The sequence below is a fragment of the Cebus imitator genome, unplaced genomic scaffold (assembly GCF_001604975.1).
Source record: "Cebus imitator isolate Cc_AM_T3 unplaced genomic scaffold, Cebus_imitator-1.0 Scaffold108, whole genome shotgun sequence".
Lineage (NCBI taxonomy): Eukaryota > Metazoa > Chordata > Mammalia > Primates > Cebidae > Cebus > Cebus imitator.
Window position 1 is genome coordinate 833,233 of NW_016107423.1, and position 16,887 is coordinate 850,119.

General features: G+C 36.9%; 1 protein-coding gene across 4 annotated transcripts in view; it reads right to left on the reverse strand.

Annotated features, from left to right (window-relative positions):
- N4BP2L2 (NEDD4 binding protein 2 like 2) overlaps positions 1 to 16,887 on the reverse strand; it is a 100,038-nt gene that overhangs the window by 68,308 nt on the left and 14,843 nt on the right. Inside the window, exons 4-6 of one of the 4 annotated variants that reach the window (XM_017537936.2) lie at positions 12,808 to 12,896; positions 11,765 to 11,841; positions 8,136 to 8,282 (exon numbers count right to left, since the gene is read on the reverse strand). In XM_017537936.2, coding sequence (XP_017393425.1) covers positions 8,136 to 8,282; positions 11,765 to 11,841; positions 12,808 to 12,896 — 313 coding nt within the window. Of the gene's footprint in view, positions 1 to 7,195; positions 8,283 to 11,764; positions 11,842 to 12,807; positions 12,897 to 16,887 lie in introns of those variants that run through there. The other 3 variants (XM_017537934.2, XM_037741807.1, XM_037741806.1) reach the window with 3 other exon arrangements.

Genomic DNA, 16,887 nt, shown 5'->3' on the forward strand with positions numbered 1-16,887 from the left:
TGTTCTTTTGGAAAATTAATGTAAAATAACATAAAATAATAAAAAGTTCCTATTATAGAGAAAAAACTTAATTCTTTAAATATTCAGAAAATGTATGTAATTTCCATATCTACTACTAACATACTTAAGTAGTAAGTACAATAAAAGAAAAATAAGTAAAACCACTTAGAAGTAGTACTGACCTATTTTAGGAAATAATGACTGAAAATTAATCAGGGTAAAAAAACCCAACTTACAAAATCTAACAATCCCTTTATTGGACACTATACATTTCAAATGCTAATTAAAATAAGAAAATTAATTTAAAGCCTTAAAGCACAATATATGTAAATAATTCAATGGAAAAAAATGCTTCTGAAATATTATTAAGTGTATTGATGTTTAATTTATAGAAAACATTTAAACATTAAATAGTATAAACTCTCACTTTTTTTTTTTTTTTTGAGATGGAGTCTCACTCTGTTCCCTCAGGCTAGAGTGCAGTGACACGATCTTGGCTGACTGCAACTTCCACCACCTGAGTTCAAGCTATTCTCCTACCTCAGCCTCCTGAGTGGCTGGGATTACAGGCACGTGCCACGACGCCTGGCTTTTCTGTATTTTGAGTAGAGACAGGTTTTGCCATGTTGGCCAGACTGTTCTCGAACTCCTCACCTCAGGTGATCCACCCGCCTGACTTCCCAAAGCACTGAGATTACAGGCATGAGCCACTGCATCCGCCCCAACTCTTTTGACTTTTAAACAGAATTCTAAATGGCCACTTTAAGATTTCTTCACTCAACTTCCCTGATAAATCAATATACTTCATAATCTTATAATAAAATAAAGGTACCATAAAGATGGAATCAACTCTTCACTGGAATTTCTTTTCAACCTTGGAAAAACACTAAATTAAAAAAAAAAAAAGTAACTATGTGGCTTACAAATAATACTGGGTTACAGTAGATAAATATGTCTAACATAGATCTGAATCAGTTTTCTCCTACTAGAGAAATCATGTTGGGTAAGCTGTTTAACCTAAATTTTTGTTTCCTCTTTTAAAACCATTGTAGAATTGTGAAAATTCTGTGACTGTAACAATCACATTTAGATGGGGGCCTAGCACTGATGGACATTAAATAAACAGCAGTTACTTAAATGACTTTTATTAAGACTTTTTGCGGCAAAATTCCTGTTTGTTGCAGTAGCATTGCACCATATAAAGAACCACTTGTAAAAATTTAACTCAAAACAGTTATCAGCTTTCCTTCAAAATCATTCAGTTAAGGGCAACCAGCAATCACGACATAATAGCAAATTTTGTTAACAGTGAATTTCAACCTACTGTTTATCAATTAACATCCATTATCATACAATTAAGTTAATGTAAATATTTTTTCTCAAATCCGTACATTTAAGTTCTATGCCATGTTATGAAATCCCCACCAATGATTAACACAATAGATTTTTATAATCTTTCCAGCCATTTTCATATCTAATTTCTACATAACCCACAGGGTCAGGAAACTAACAACAGAGCTGTGGTCTATAAGCTTAACTTGGTTAAACAAGGCTCAGAAGGAACAATGAGTTCAGTAGAATAAAGGAGGGAAAAAGAGATTATGTCCAGCTTTGCCAGTCACTTACCATTCCATCATCTTCATTAAAAATGTTATGAGGTTACAGGAGGACAGCTGGGCAAAAAATGAATAGGGTGAAAAAAACATGTAAACACCTCAAAAAAAAAAAAAAAAAAATATATAATGAAACAAAAAAAAAAAAAAAAAAAAAAAAAGAAGAAAGAATGGAAAACAAAGAACCCACAATCCCTTCCCAAGTAAATTTTCTTTCATTTTGTTACACTAAAAACATAAAGAGCTCAGAATTACAACTGAAGACACATTTTAAAAATTGTATAATTATTATAATTACTAATTGTAAATCAACACCAAGAATAAAACTTTAATTTTACATGTACCATCTGAAAACACAGTTAAAACTGCAAAATAAGAAAATGCAAACAATAAAGTATATTTCAATGGACTCTACTAAAACACAATTTTAACCATGAATAACCACGATTCTTTTCCCCTTAGTTACTAGCAAAACTGAGAGGCAAACCTAATAGCTCCTCTCAAAATATTTCAATCTTCCCATCAATTTACAAAAAGTAGTTTAATTTAAAAAAAAAAAAAGTAAATGGAAATACTAAAAACCAAAACAACACTTCGATGTGAATTCTTCAGTTACTCACCGAAGTAGGTATAATGCTTGCTAAGGCCAGCTGTGTCTAGTTTTGAGATTAGGGATCAGACTGTACCTGTGTCCATGCTACAGAAAAATAATCTATTTTTTTCACACTGAAATTTAAGAGAACTTATTGAAGTTAACAGATTCCATTCTGGGAAGTGAAGTATAAGTGTAATCATTACAATTATCACAACTGGAATGTGACAGGGTTATCTCTCAGAGAGCAAAATTTGTGAGAAAGAGAAGGAAGAGATTATGAATGATAAAAATAAATTTCTATTGAATGTATAAAAAGTCAAAACTTTTTTTTTTTTTGAGACGGAGTTTCGCTCTTGTTACCCAGGCTGGAGTGCAATGGCGCGATCTCGGCTCACCGCAACCTCCGCCTCCTGGGTTCAGGCAATTCTCCTGCCTCAGCCTCCTGAGTCGCTGGGATTACAGGAAAGCACCACCATGCCCAGCTAATTTTTGTATTTTTAGTAGAGACAGGGTTTCACCATGTTGACCAAGATGGTCTCGACCTCTTGACCTCGCGATCCACCCGCCTCGGCCTCCCAAAGTGCTGGGATTACAGGCTTGAGCCACCGCACCCGGCCAGTCAAAACTTTTCAACACATACAGCTTAGCTTCTAGAATTAATATCTATTTACTGTTCAGACTCTCTTTTCAAAGTTATTTGTGCTACTCCTCCTTCTTCTTGTGCATACAGAGTGATAATGTATTAAGTATTTTGGGCTGGGCACGGTGGCTCACGTCTGTAATCCTAGCACTTTGGGAGGCCAAGGCGGGCAGATCCCCTGAGGTCAGGAGTTCGAGACCAGCCTGGCCAATGTAGTGAAACCCCATCTCTACTAAAAATACAAAAAAATTAGCTGGGTGTGGTGGCACATGCCTATAATCCCAGCTACTCGGGAGGCTGGGGCAGAAGAGCAACTTGAACCCAGGAAGTGGCGGTTGCAGTGAGCCATGATCATACCACTGCATTCCAGCATGAATAAAAAAGCGAGACTCCCTCTCAAAAAAAAAAAATTTCTGTAGGAAATATTCCAAATTACCGCTTACATACATGTATATTCTATTACAAAAATTACACCAGTCAATGTACTTTAAATTACTGAGAGTAAATTATAACCATTCTTCTACATGTTTTCTGAACTTAGCTGCAAATAATCATAATTATTACCTTTTCAAGGTTTGCTCTGAAACTTACAAACCATGCAAAAATGAAAACTTAGGCTTAACACATTTGGCAATTTGAATCTACTAAATTGAATCAATCTAAATACTGCTTTGCAAAGTAAGAAAGGAATCAAAAGGACACACAAGACAATCACTAACCCCTATATTTTTAGGATCTATTTCAAGACACTTAATACTACTTCTTACCATTTTAAGGACAGTGTAAGAAGAAAATACAGTATACATACAGGGAAGCCAACTGTTTTAATGATACCTTAATTTTAAAAGTAAGACTTGCCAATCTTATCACCAAACAGAATATTCATTAATCCCTTAATACAATCTCTCCTCAGAAAATTTACAAAGATATAGCTGACAATTTTAATAGGAAAAAATTTAATTTGTAAATTGTAGCTCCTAAAACTAAAAAATCATTAACCTACTCCTGCTGCTGCCGCCAAATTATTTATTCTGAATGTTCTGAATTATTTATTCTGAATCATAAGCTAAGACTTTGTAATTATTATAGACTAAGACATTACTCAATGTGGATTGCAAACGTCAAGGGAAAAAAAAGCAACAATATTTTAGCCCTTATTAGTTACTGTATTCATGTCAGACTACATAAAACTTCAGTAAAGACTGGCAAGCCTATCTGGTCAAGACACTAAAACACACAACTACAGTTCTACATTTTATACACCACCAATTTTCCTTGTAAATACTTAGAAAACACAGTCTCAAGGCCCAGCACTTTGGGAGGCTAAAGTGGGTGGATCACAAGGTCAAAAGAGCATCCTCACCAACATGGTGAAACCCCGTCTCTACCAAAAATACAAAATACAAACAACAACAACAAAAATTAGCTGGGCGTGGTGGTGCGAGCCTGTAGTCCCAGCTACTCAGGAGGCTGAGGCAGGAGAATCACTTGAACCCAGGAGATGGAGGTTGCAGTGAGCTGAGAGCCATCCTAGTTAAATATGATTAATGTCCAATTTAATTCTTTGTGATCGAGATGGTTAGAATGAAGTACAGCAGCAGGGGTCTATCCCACTAACACTGTATCTGGCTGGGTGCCTGTAATCCCAGCTACCAGGTAGGCTAAGGCAGGATGATCACTTGAGACCAGTTAAGTCCAGTCTATTCAACACAAAGACACCTCCTCTCTTAACCCTGCCCCCACCAAGACTGTCTGAATAGGAACCTTTTGAAGAATTATAAATTTCACATTTTTATAGATTTTTAGACACCAAGCAATGACTTTAAATAGTGACTTTGGTATTTCCAGTGCATGTTCATTCCTCCATTCTGTTTTTAACAAAAATTAGCCACATTCAGGAAAACAACTATTTTTATGCCTTAAAAATAATAACTAGGCTGGGTATGGTGGCTCACACCTGTAATCCTAGCACTTTGGGAGGCCAAGACTGGCAGATCACCTGAGGTCAGACCAGCCTGGCCAACATGGTGAAAACCCATCTCTACAAAAATTATCCGGCGTGGTGGCGCACACTTCTAATCCCAGCTACTTGGGAGGTTGAAGCAGAATTGCTTGATCCTGGGAGGTGGAGGCTGCTGTGAGCCAAGATCATGCCACTGCACTCCAGCCTGGGCAACAGAGCAAGACTGTCTCAAAAAACAAAACAAAACAAAACTAAAGCTGGTGCATGGCTCATGCCTAATCTCAGCACTTTGAGAAGCCAAGGTAGGAGGATCATTTAAGGCCAGGAGTACAAGGTCAGCTTGGGCAACACGGCAAGACCTCATCTCTACAAAAAACTTTAACATGCAAAAATTAGCCAAGTGTGGGCGGTGCACACTTGAAGTCCCAGCTACCTGAGATGCTGAGAAAGAATACCTCTTGAGTCTAGGAGTTCAAGGTTACAGCGAACTATGATCACACCACCACACTCCAGCTCAAGTAGCAGAGCAAGACCTTATTTGTTTAATTATAAGTAAGAATGTTAGTTTCCCTCCTCAGTAAGATTTATTTATGTGGACCTCATGATGCAACAGTAGCTGTCTCAATAACATTATAATGTAAAAAAAATTAATTGGTAATGACTAATGATCTCTAAATGATTATTATTATTATTATTTTTTTTTGAGGCGGAGTTTCGCTCTTATTGCCCAGGCTGGAGTGCAATGGCACAATCTCGTCTCACCGCAACCTCCGCCTCCTGAGTTCAGGCAATTCTCCTGCGTCGCTGGGATTACAGGCAAGCGCCACCATGCCCTGCTAATTTTTTGTAGTTTTAGTAGAGACGGGGTTTCACCATGTTGACCAGGATGGTCTCGATCTCTTGACCTTGTGATCCACCCGCCTCGGCCTCCCAAAGTGCTGGGATTACAGGCTTGAGCCACCGCGCCCGGCTCTAAATGATTATTATTTAGCAGTTAGAACCAGGAGATGAAGACAAGTCTATAATCTGGAAATTTATTTTAAACTTAATATGAACATATTGCTTCATAATCTGTTTTTCCCAAAGGCAATCCTCTATTTTCTGAAAATAAACTTGATTAAATGTTATTCAAAAAACTAATTTTTTTTTTTTTTGAGATGGAGTCTTGCTCTGTCTCACAGGCTGGAGTGCAAGTGGCACAATCTCTGCTCACTGTAAATGCTGCCTCCCAGGTTTAAGCGATTCTCTTTCCTCAGCCTCTCAAGTAGCTGGGATTACAAGCACATACCATCATGCTCAGCTAATTTTTGTATTTTTAGTAAAGATGGGGTTTCACTGTATTAGCTAGGCTGGTCTCAAACTCCTGACATCAGGTGATCTGCCTGCCTTGGCCTCCCAAAGTGCTGGGATTATAGGCCTGAGCCACTGCACCCAGGTAAAAAACTGAATTTATACTATTATTACTCTTAAGTTTATGAAGACAGGGGGAAAGGGACACACAGTCTACCTAAGAGTTGTTTCACCTGTCCCAAAATGAAATCCTTGTGTACTATTTTCAAACTGTGCTAATCTACAGAATAAAATACTTAGAAACACAAATCCAAATACCAACAAGTATTACTCTGAAATAAAATATATGAAAACACAGCTGAAGATGTATATATGTATATAATGTACATTTACACACAAAACAAATTAGCATATTCTTACTGTATTAAGATGAGCAAATATATACATACATGTGTTAAACAAGCTAAAGGTAATACTCATTCAAATGTTAACAGCACTAAGTAGTACAAATAAAATCATATTCTTATTTCACTAAAGGCCATGCAATAAAGACCTTGTTGATAGCACTGAATATAGTGTTTAGCCTCACGACGTAAAAAGTAATATTTAAAGTTGAAAGGAATAGCAAAAGGTTTTAAAACAAAGAAATACTATGGGATTCAAGATGCACTGGTTTTAAGAGAAAGTTTAAAGGCCACATATAAAGAATCATAATGCTTAATTTTTTTAAACAGCATTATAATTAGCTGAGGTTTTTTCCCTAAAAAGAGTAAATCAAGGCTGTAATCTAAGCACTTGGGAGGCCAAGGCAGGCAGATCACCTGAGGTCAGGAGTTCAAGATCAGCCTGACTAACATGGTGAAATCCCATCTTTATAAAAAAATTAATAAATTAAAAAAAAAATAAAAAGAGTAAATCAAAAAAGTAAATCAAAATTATTGAAGATATGTTTTTCATGAGACATTGGGAACAATGGTATTAAGAGAGGTAGTAATATTTTTTCCTCATGTTGCAAAGAGAAATGCTTAATTATTTAGGTTAGTCTAGGTAAAGCTCAATTTGAAGGGAGGGGATGAATGATAAGACCTCTGAAATGAATTCCATCTCAGTTTTTAATCTTAAGAAACACATCTAATAAAGAAAACTATCCAATGAGAGAAATAGTTTGCTCTACAGAAAAATTAGTACTAGAAGACATTCTATAGTACAAATTCTCTTATGATCAATGTTAAGCAACTGTTCAAAATACTTTTATACTAGAACTATATCATATTAAATTGAACAGAGAGAAGCAAACATTATTAGCATCACTATCTTTTCAAGAACTGGCAAGCATATGGTATTAGAGAGATGGCTTGAGAAGAAGGATGATATGTATATGTATACATTACAAGATGAATATGTATATCACAAAGAAAACTCCCCAGATTGATATGCCTACCATCTAACATTTGCTGGGGAATTTTGTTTGAACCAAGTGATGTGCTGCTTATAGCTTAGAAATAATTTTGTCACACAGATCAATCAGCTGAAATGTAATTCTACCTACTGAATACAGGAAACAACTAAGGTGCCCTATAACAAGTTAGTATTATCTTGCATATTTAAGGAAGTAAGGGAAAAACACTAAAGTTTTATAAAAAGTTAGATTTAGGTATGAACTATTAAAAAACTGTTCAATGGTGTCTATAAAATAGATAAAGTTAGTTTAAAATTCAATTGTAGAAAACCATCCTAGCATCTACCCACCACTCAACTACTCAGGTGTTTTCTTAACAGCCAAAAGTATTACAACAAGAGAATATAAAAACATTTAAAATACAATTTCATATAATTTTTATTTACATGTTAACAACTTGCTGGGAACATTCTTTGTGAGGCAAAGTAGTCTTTTTTTATTTGAAACTATTTAAATTCCAAGACAGGCTCACTAATTCTTTTTCCATTGCAAATAAATGTGTTAGCTGAAAATAGCTAATTTAATGATTATCTGTGACACAGACATGATTATGTGAGCCAAGAGAGCCTTCCCACCTCTGTCTCCCCTGTGGAGGAGGAGGTCTTTGTGTGCTTTTGTGTGACGGTTCCACTGAATTCATTACAATAGAAATGGACATTTGATATTCGTAACGATCCAACATCTGAGCAATCTTCTTTCGAGACACACCATGTTTATTCCTCCTAACAAAAAAGAAAAGGATTGTAAATCTTTGTTGCAAAATGTACAGGCTTAGAGATTAACTGTTTTAGAGGAAAAATATACAAATTCTGAATAATATATTGCAAATAAACAGTAGATATATTTCACCTGCCCACATTTTATGTAAAAAGACTTATTACAAACTCAAGGTTTTTATCAAGGTTTTAAAAAGGTGTAAAAATTCCATATATCACAGAAAAATGTTAATTACATCCTCTTCACATAGAACTACCTATTCACTCAACCTGCTGACTATACCCCCCTTGTTAATAACAAAATTAAAGATTATGAGGTACTGTTTTAAGAATTACAGAAAGATTAAGTGGACTTCTAGGACTTACAAAAACTGAAGTAAAATAATCACTTTTTGTAAGTTATTTTATGACAGTTCCTATCACATTTAAAAAATTTATTATCAGGATTACAGTGGCTCATGCCTGTAATCCCAGCACTTTGGGAGGCCAAGGTGGGGAGGATCACAAGGTCAGGAATTCGAGAACAGCCTGGCCAATATGGTGAAACCCTGTCTTTACTACAATTACAAAAATTAGTCGGTTGTGGTGGCGGGCATCTGTAATCCTAGCTACTTGGGAGGCTGAGGCAGGAGAATAGCTTGAACTCGAGAGGCGGAAGCTGCAGTAAGCCGAGATGGCACCACTGCACTCTAGCCTGGGAGAGAGCAAGACTCTGTCTCAAAAAGAAAAACAAATTATCAATACCAAATTATTATTAGAGACACAGTTTAAACATGTCTTACAAATATAGAGTGAAATAAATTAGACAAAATGAATATAAACTGTATGATTCCATGCATATATATCTTATACATAAGCAATATAGATAAAGGTTTGATAAAAGGCAAAACTAAGCTATGGTATTTTTTTTAACCTGCCCCTGCCCCCTAAAACTACGATATTAAGGCCAAAGATGTTATGGCAAAACTTTAAAGAAAAGATATTATGATTACCCAGGCAAAACAATGGTTATCGTTAGAAAATAAAAGATAACTGTGACTAAGAAGAAGAATGCAGAGCTTCTGAGGTACTGGTAACACTCCCATGACATGGGTAACAGCGAAATGTGTGTTAATCTTGCAAGAACTTTGTCAAGTTATATATTTATATCTATGTACTTTTCTCTATGTGAGATTATAAGAAACTAAAAAGTGGTTTAAAATTTATTCTGGACTCTCAAAGAACTTCTGACAACTTATTTTACCCTCATAGTTTTCTGTAACTTGACCTGGACATGACAAAACATACGGAAAACATATTTTACATTTATAGTTCTAGATGTACTAATGCCAATTTATTTATCTCAGAAAAAGGCCAGAAATGTTTACTTTCCAAAGCTGATGTTTACATTCAAGGTAAGAAGAGAAAGTAAAAAAGTTAGAAGAAAAAATGATATGAAGTTGAAAACTGGCAAGATATGACTAAATCTAGCTGAGTACAGTGACTCATATCTGTAATCCCAGCACTTTGGGAGGCCGAGGCAGGCGGATCACAAGGTCAAGAGATTGAGACCATCCTGGCCAACATGGTAAAACCCCATCTCTACTAAAAAATACAAAAATTAGCTGGGCGTGGTGGCATGAGCCTGTAGTCCCAGCTACCCGGGAGGCTGAGGCAGGAAAACTGCTTGAACCCAGGAGGCTGAGATCACGCCACTGCACTCCAGCCTGGCACCTGGCGACAGAGCAAGACTCTGTCTCAAAAACAAAATAAAATAAAATAAAAATAAAAATAAAAAAAGATCACCACTGCACTCCAGCCTGGGTGACAGTATTGGACCCCGTCTCAAAAAATACTTTCATTAAAAAAAAAAAAAAAAAAAAAAAAAAAAAAAAAAAAAAAAAAACCTAATTCCACAACACACCAAGATTTACAATTCAATCAATTCTTTTCAAAAATCAAACTACACTGGATATCAGTTAAACTGTCTTTTGTTATATAAAGTCAAATTTATATTAAGAAAATAATAAATTTTAACAGTTCCTAAAAAATGTAATGAAGCCATAACTGCATTAGCATTTTATCACTCATTTATTTATCATTACTCAAATATTTTAAATTTTTAAGTTTCTGTCTCTTCCACCTCAGGTGTGATATATACATACACAGCTAGGCAGGTGAAAAAAACCAGATATTAATACTAATAAACCTGTTTGTCTATGTATACATGAACACACAGCATACAAATCAGAAAGCGAAAGTAGCCAAAGGAATGAAAGGCAAAGGGAAAATAAATTAGTTGGACCCCATACACACAGTAATAGCTTGAAGCAAACCAAGGTAAGAGGGGAAAAAATGGTGTAAAAAAAAGAAGGGTGAAGGCTGCACAACTCTATGGATGTACAGAAAAACATTGAATTGTATGCAATTAAATGGGTGAATTTTAAGAGTATGTGAGTATATGACAATAAAGTTGTTATGTAAAAGCGGGTGAGGAGGTGGGGACAGGGAAGAGAATGAAAGAAAAAAAAACAGTAACAGTGAAACACAGGAAACTCAGTGATATGAAGGGAAAAGGTAAAGGTAGATACAAATGGAAGAGCAGGATTCAAAGTAATAAAAGTCCACAATCTCTCACCACAAATACTGAAATCCAATGAGCTGTGAAAACTCAGTTCTAGCCAGGCGCGGTGGCTCAAGCCTGTAATCCCAGCACTTTGGGAGGCCGAGGCAGGTGGATCACAGGTCAAGGGATCGAGACCATCCTGGTCAACATGGTGAAACCCCGTCTCTACCAAAAATACAAAAAATTAGCTGGGCATGGTGGCGCGTGCCTGTAATCCCAGCTACTCAGGAGGCTGGGGCAGGAGAATTGCCTGAACCCAGGAGGCGGAGGTTGAGGTGAGCCGAGATCGCGCCATTGCACTCCAGCCTGGGTAACATGAGTGAAACTCTGTCTCAAAAAAAAACCAAAAAAAAAAAAACCTCAGTTCTCCATTAACTCATTTGGCGACAAACTCTAACCAGATCTGTACTCATTTGGCAGCACAGCCTACTCAGAATTGACTTTACACTATGTAGGTTCTTTGTCATTTACTTGAATTGACTAGTCATGATTTGCTGCAGAAATATTAAGATGTTTGATTATGACATGCTGCCCCAAACTCTGAAAAGGGAGTTAAGATTAGGTATATATGCACTATATTACTTTCTAAAATCACTAAAACCTAAATACCAAAACACATTGATTCCAAGGATGTTGGTATAGCATTATAGTCCTGTAGCTGAAAAGACAGAAAAGTGGGAGCAACACGAAAGCACGAAGTAAAAAGTTGGTGGGACCTAAAATGCGAAGGAGATGAAGGTGGAAGGACAATGCCTAGCCAAAAACCAGAGAAAAAAGGTCCTCATATTTTACCGTTTCCTGAACCTACACTTGTATTCAATACACTGTGAAATGATATCAGAATTCACAAAAGATGATAAGATTAAAAATTCAAGTGCCTTACTTTTCTAATTCTTCAGGATCAAATTTCCACCAAGTTTCAGGTTCATGAAACTCTACTCTGTATCCTTTTCCTATGGCCTACACAAAGGAAAGGAAGAAAAGAAAAACCCAGAGAATATTTCTTAAAGTAAAAAGGCAGACAGATAAATTTCATTTAGACAATATTATAAACTTGCTTGACCAAGAAAAATGATGCTTTATAAAATAATATGGTTTATAAAAATTAAGACTTAACTGGATAAATTTTGAGTACAGCTAGTACTCGACTTACGACCATGATTGGGACCGGCAGACCAGTCGTAACACGATTTGGTCGTAAGTTGAGTAGGCTATATGTACAGTTGAAATGGTGCACGCGGAGATGGTAGTGCTGCCATAAGCTGGTCCACACTGTCATACGCTCAGCTGGGCAACGTTTGCGCTGCCAGACGCGGAGCAGTCGTGGCTAGCTATTGTGGTCGTAAAGTCGAATGGTTGTAAGTTGCATAGGTCGTAAGTTGCATAGGTCGTAAGTCGATCAATACCTGTACTATTCTCAAGATCAGTCAAAACTAACAAGACGAGCCTGGTCACAGTGGCTCATGCCTGTAATCTCAGCACTTTAGGAAGTCAAGGTGGGCAGATTGAGCTTAGGAGTTCAAGACCAGCCTGGCCAATATGGCGAAACCCTGTCTCTACTAAAAGTACAAAAATTAGCTGGGCATGGGGGCACATGCCTGTAATCCCAGCTACTTAGCAGGTTGAGGCAGGAGAATTGCTTGAACTGGGGAGGAGGAGGTTGCAGTGAGCCAAGATGGCACCAGTGCACCCCGGCCTGGGCAACCAAGCAAGACTCTGTCTCAAAAAAACAAACAAAAAACCTAACAAGATGAACATGTTCCTTAATAAGCATCATTCACAATTTTTTAAAAAACTAAGCAAACCAACAAACCTCTTTAGAAAATAAAGGACAAATGTTTTAATAATTAAGATCAATCTAGCTAAAATTTTTGTGAAAAAATTGACAAAACAAAAAATAAAAACTGTCTCATATTTCATATTTACCACTTCCACATATGGCTTCATTTCCCAAGCTTGTATATTAGTGTTATCTATTATAACTGGAGATCTTCCCTGATCGATAGCTTGTTTTGCTGAAATAAAATATAAATTTAAAAAATTTAAAAAACAGATTAGGTTAAAATACACAAAATAAAAGTTAAACATTATTAAGAAATGTGCTACATCTCTGTACTTAAAACCAAAACTGTGCAATCTCTTCAGTCAGTGTCATGAAAAAAAGAAATCCACTAGATTGAAAGGGAATTAAGGGACATAACCATATGCCAGATGTATTCTCCAGACTGGATGCTGGCTTCAACAAAATGGCTCTGAAAGGCATTCTGTTGAAGTTACAGCTGATAAAGCCTTCATGTTTAGAACTAACTTTCACTTATGGAAAATATAAGAGATGAACAATTTACATCTGAATAAAGACTAAGTATGAGAAGAGGCGAAAATTTATTTTGACAAGGCAGGATGGAGATTATTAAATGAAAATGGCAAGTTACAAGACAACAGTTCAATATGATCATATTTAGGTCAAAAGACACAGCTCGGGAAGATTTATGGAGATATTAAAAGTGGTCACATGTAGATAGTAGGAGTATTTGCATTTAATATTTTATCTGTATTTTCTCTTTTTTGGGAATGTTACCATAGATCATTATCTGTATTTTCTAATTTTCTATAATGTACAAATAATGCTTTTGAAATAAGGCTTATGTTTTTGAAAAGTTATGGATTTAAGTCATTACTTACCAGCAAAACTTTACATACCAACTAGCTAAAATCATAGTTCAACTGACTTTGTGGATATTTCTTAGAACTATGGTCCTCAACTTACAAGTTGTGGTAGAATGGAACTTTCCTAAACTATTATCTCCCCATTCAAATGTTATCTTTTCAACCACCAGGTAAGAATCACTATCATAAGAAGCCACTGTTAATGACAGGAATATGTATCTCTTAGATATGCCATTGAAGAAAAAGAATTAAGAACCCTTAATAAAATTTAAAAGGCTAAGGCCAGGTGGTGGCTCACGTCTGTAATCCCAGCACTTTGGGAAGCCAACGTGGGTGGATCACCTGAGATCAGGAGTTCAAGACCAGCCTGTCCAAAATGGCAAAACCCAGTCTCTACCAAAAATATGCTAATTAGCCAGGTGTGGTGGTGTGCGCCTGTAGTCCCAGCTATGCAGGAGGCTGAGGCACAAGAATCACTTCAACCTTGTGAGGTGGAGGCTGCTATGAGCCAAGATCGCACCATGGCACTCCAGCCCTGGGCAACAGAATGAGACTCAAAAAAAGAGAAAAAGGCTGGGCACGGTGGCTCACGCCTGTAATCCCAGAACTCTGGGAGGCCAAGGCAGGTGGATCAAGAGGTCAGGAGTTCAAGACCAACCTGGCGAAGATGGTGAAACCCCGTCTCTATCGAAAATACGAAAACTAGCTGGGTGTGGTGATAAGCACCTGTAATCCCCGCTACTCAAGGCTGAGGCAGAGAACTGCTTGAACCCAGGAAGCGAAGATTGCAGTGAGCCAAGATGGTGCCACTGCACTCCACCCTGGGCAACAAAGTCAACTCAAAAAAAAAAAAAAAAGTAAAAGGCTGAAGCAAAACCAAACATTGAATGTTCTCATTCATAAGCAGGAGCTAAGCTATGAGGATGCAAAGGCATAAGAATGACACAACTCTGGGGACTCAGAGGAAAGGGTGGGAAGGGGTAAGGGATAAAAGACACAAATAGGGTACAGTGTATACTGCTTGGGTGATGAGTGCATCAAAATCTCACAAATCAATGTTAAGAATCTATTCATGCCAGGCGCGGTGGCTCAAGCCTGTAATCCCAGCACTTTGGGAGGCCGAGGCGGGTGGATCACGAGGTCAAGAGATCAAGACCATCCTGGTCAACATGGTGAAACCCTGTCTCTACAAAAAATAAGCTGGGCATGGTGGCGCATGGCTGTAATCCCAGCTATTCAGGAGGCTGAGGCAGGAGAATTGCCTGAACCTGGGAGGCGGAGGTTGCGGTGAACCGAGATCGCGCCATTGCATTCCAGCCTGGGTAACAAGAGCGAAACTCTGTCTCAAAAAAAAAAAAAAAAAAAAAAAGAATAATAACTATGGTGAAATACATATTTGGGAGATGTCTCTAAATACCAAAAGGAATTTAAAATTTGGGTCACAAATAGGTGCCATCATCTATTAGTGCTAGCTTGGTGCTGGCACCAAAACACTATCATCTGCCACTGCTCCATCTATAATCATAGTGATCAAATCTTCCATTCAAAATCTTATTAAAATTATTCTCCTAATATCTGATAGGCTTACACATCCAAGGAGTTATGTCCTAGAAAATAAACTTATTGACCAAGTAAATTTCTGGTTTGTAGGAATGGGGAATTATCTTCTTTCCATTATCATCCAATACCACTGTCTAGTACATTCCATGTGAAAAGAGCTTCTAAGTAACAACATGTTTGAATATCCTATAGTTTTCTTAAGCAAATGAACTATCATACTGTAAGAGAAGAATTACACTTTGGAGATATTTTCAATTTTTAGGTGTTCTAAAATTAATAATGATGATGAAGCAGGCAGAGTTTCATAGAATGATGCCTAGCATTTAAAGATATTCAATTCCATATTTATTATTCTTGTTTAGTAAGATACCATTATTCCATTTAGCAAGTATAATTAAAATAATTCAAATGACATAAGCATTTTAATGAAACATTCTGTACTAGTCTGTTTGTTTTTTAAGAAAGAATCTTGTCCTGCCACCCAGGCTGGAGTGCAATAGCACGATCTCTGCTCACTGCAGCCTTGACCCCCCTGGCTCAAGCAATCCTCCTATCTCAGCCTCGCAAGTAGTTGGGACTACAGGTGTGCACCACCATGCCTGGCTAATTTTTCTATTTTTTGTAGAGAGAAGGTGTCATCATGTTGCCCAGGCTGGTCTATAACTCCTGGGCTCAAGTGATCCACCCGCCTCGGCCTCCCAAAGTACAGGGATTAAAGACATGAGCCACTCCATCCAGCTTTGCTACTATTGCAAAGAGAAAAAAATGTCCCACACAAACTTATTAGTTTACCAAAGGTATACTGGCTCTGCTTACTGTCTATTTATTCAACTTGTCAACTAATCTTGCTCCCCTTAACTTTAGACCAGTAACTCCAAACATTTTCAGAATCGCAATACCATCATTATTTGATTTGAGCAACAATGTTCTATGGCATTAAAAAAATTTAAAAATTAGTATTTTTTGAAATTGCTATGCCACCCTCTAATACATTTGGAGAAATCCTGGAGTGTTATAAAATCAATACCAGGAAACAGTTTTACAATCAAACTTATCCGATGTTTAAACTTTCTTGTAAAACTATAAATTGTAACAGAGTGAAAACTTTTTTCTTGAAAACATCCTCAGCCAGGGACTGTGGCTCATGTCTTTAATCCCAGCACTTTGGGAGGCAAAGGTAGGAGGATCGCTTGAGCCCAGGAATTTGAGACCAGTCTGGGAAACACAGCAATACCCTGTCTCTACAAAATTTTTTTTAAAAAATAGCTGGGTGTGCTGGTGCATGTATGTAGTCCCAGCTACTCAGGAGGCTGAGGCAGGAGGATCCCTTAAGCCTAGGAATTCAAGGCTGCACTAAGCTATGATTGTGTCACTGCACTCCAGCTTGGGCAACAAAACAAGAGCCCACCTCCAAAACACACATACAAACATCCTCACTGAAATTCCTTACTGTATTTGACAATTAAAAAGAAAAGCATGACTATTTTTCTTGTATATACTATAGTTTAGGACAACCCTAGTTGGTAGTTTTGAGACTAGTTCTTCGTTACAGAGGAATTCTATTAAACATAGAAGAAATAACCTAAAAATTACCATTTTGCAATTTTGAATGAAATAACTGACTCAGGAAACAATTAATTGTTGGCTAAAACAATCAGACATAAGGTTAATACGGAACTTGATAATAGACGGAGGGAAGAGGTTGGCCCTGTGAAGCTACTGATTAAGCTTACCATTACTAACAATAGGACAACCAAATACCTGCTTGCCAAAAAAAAA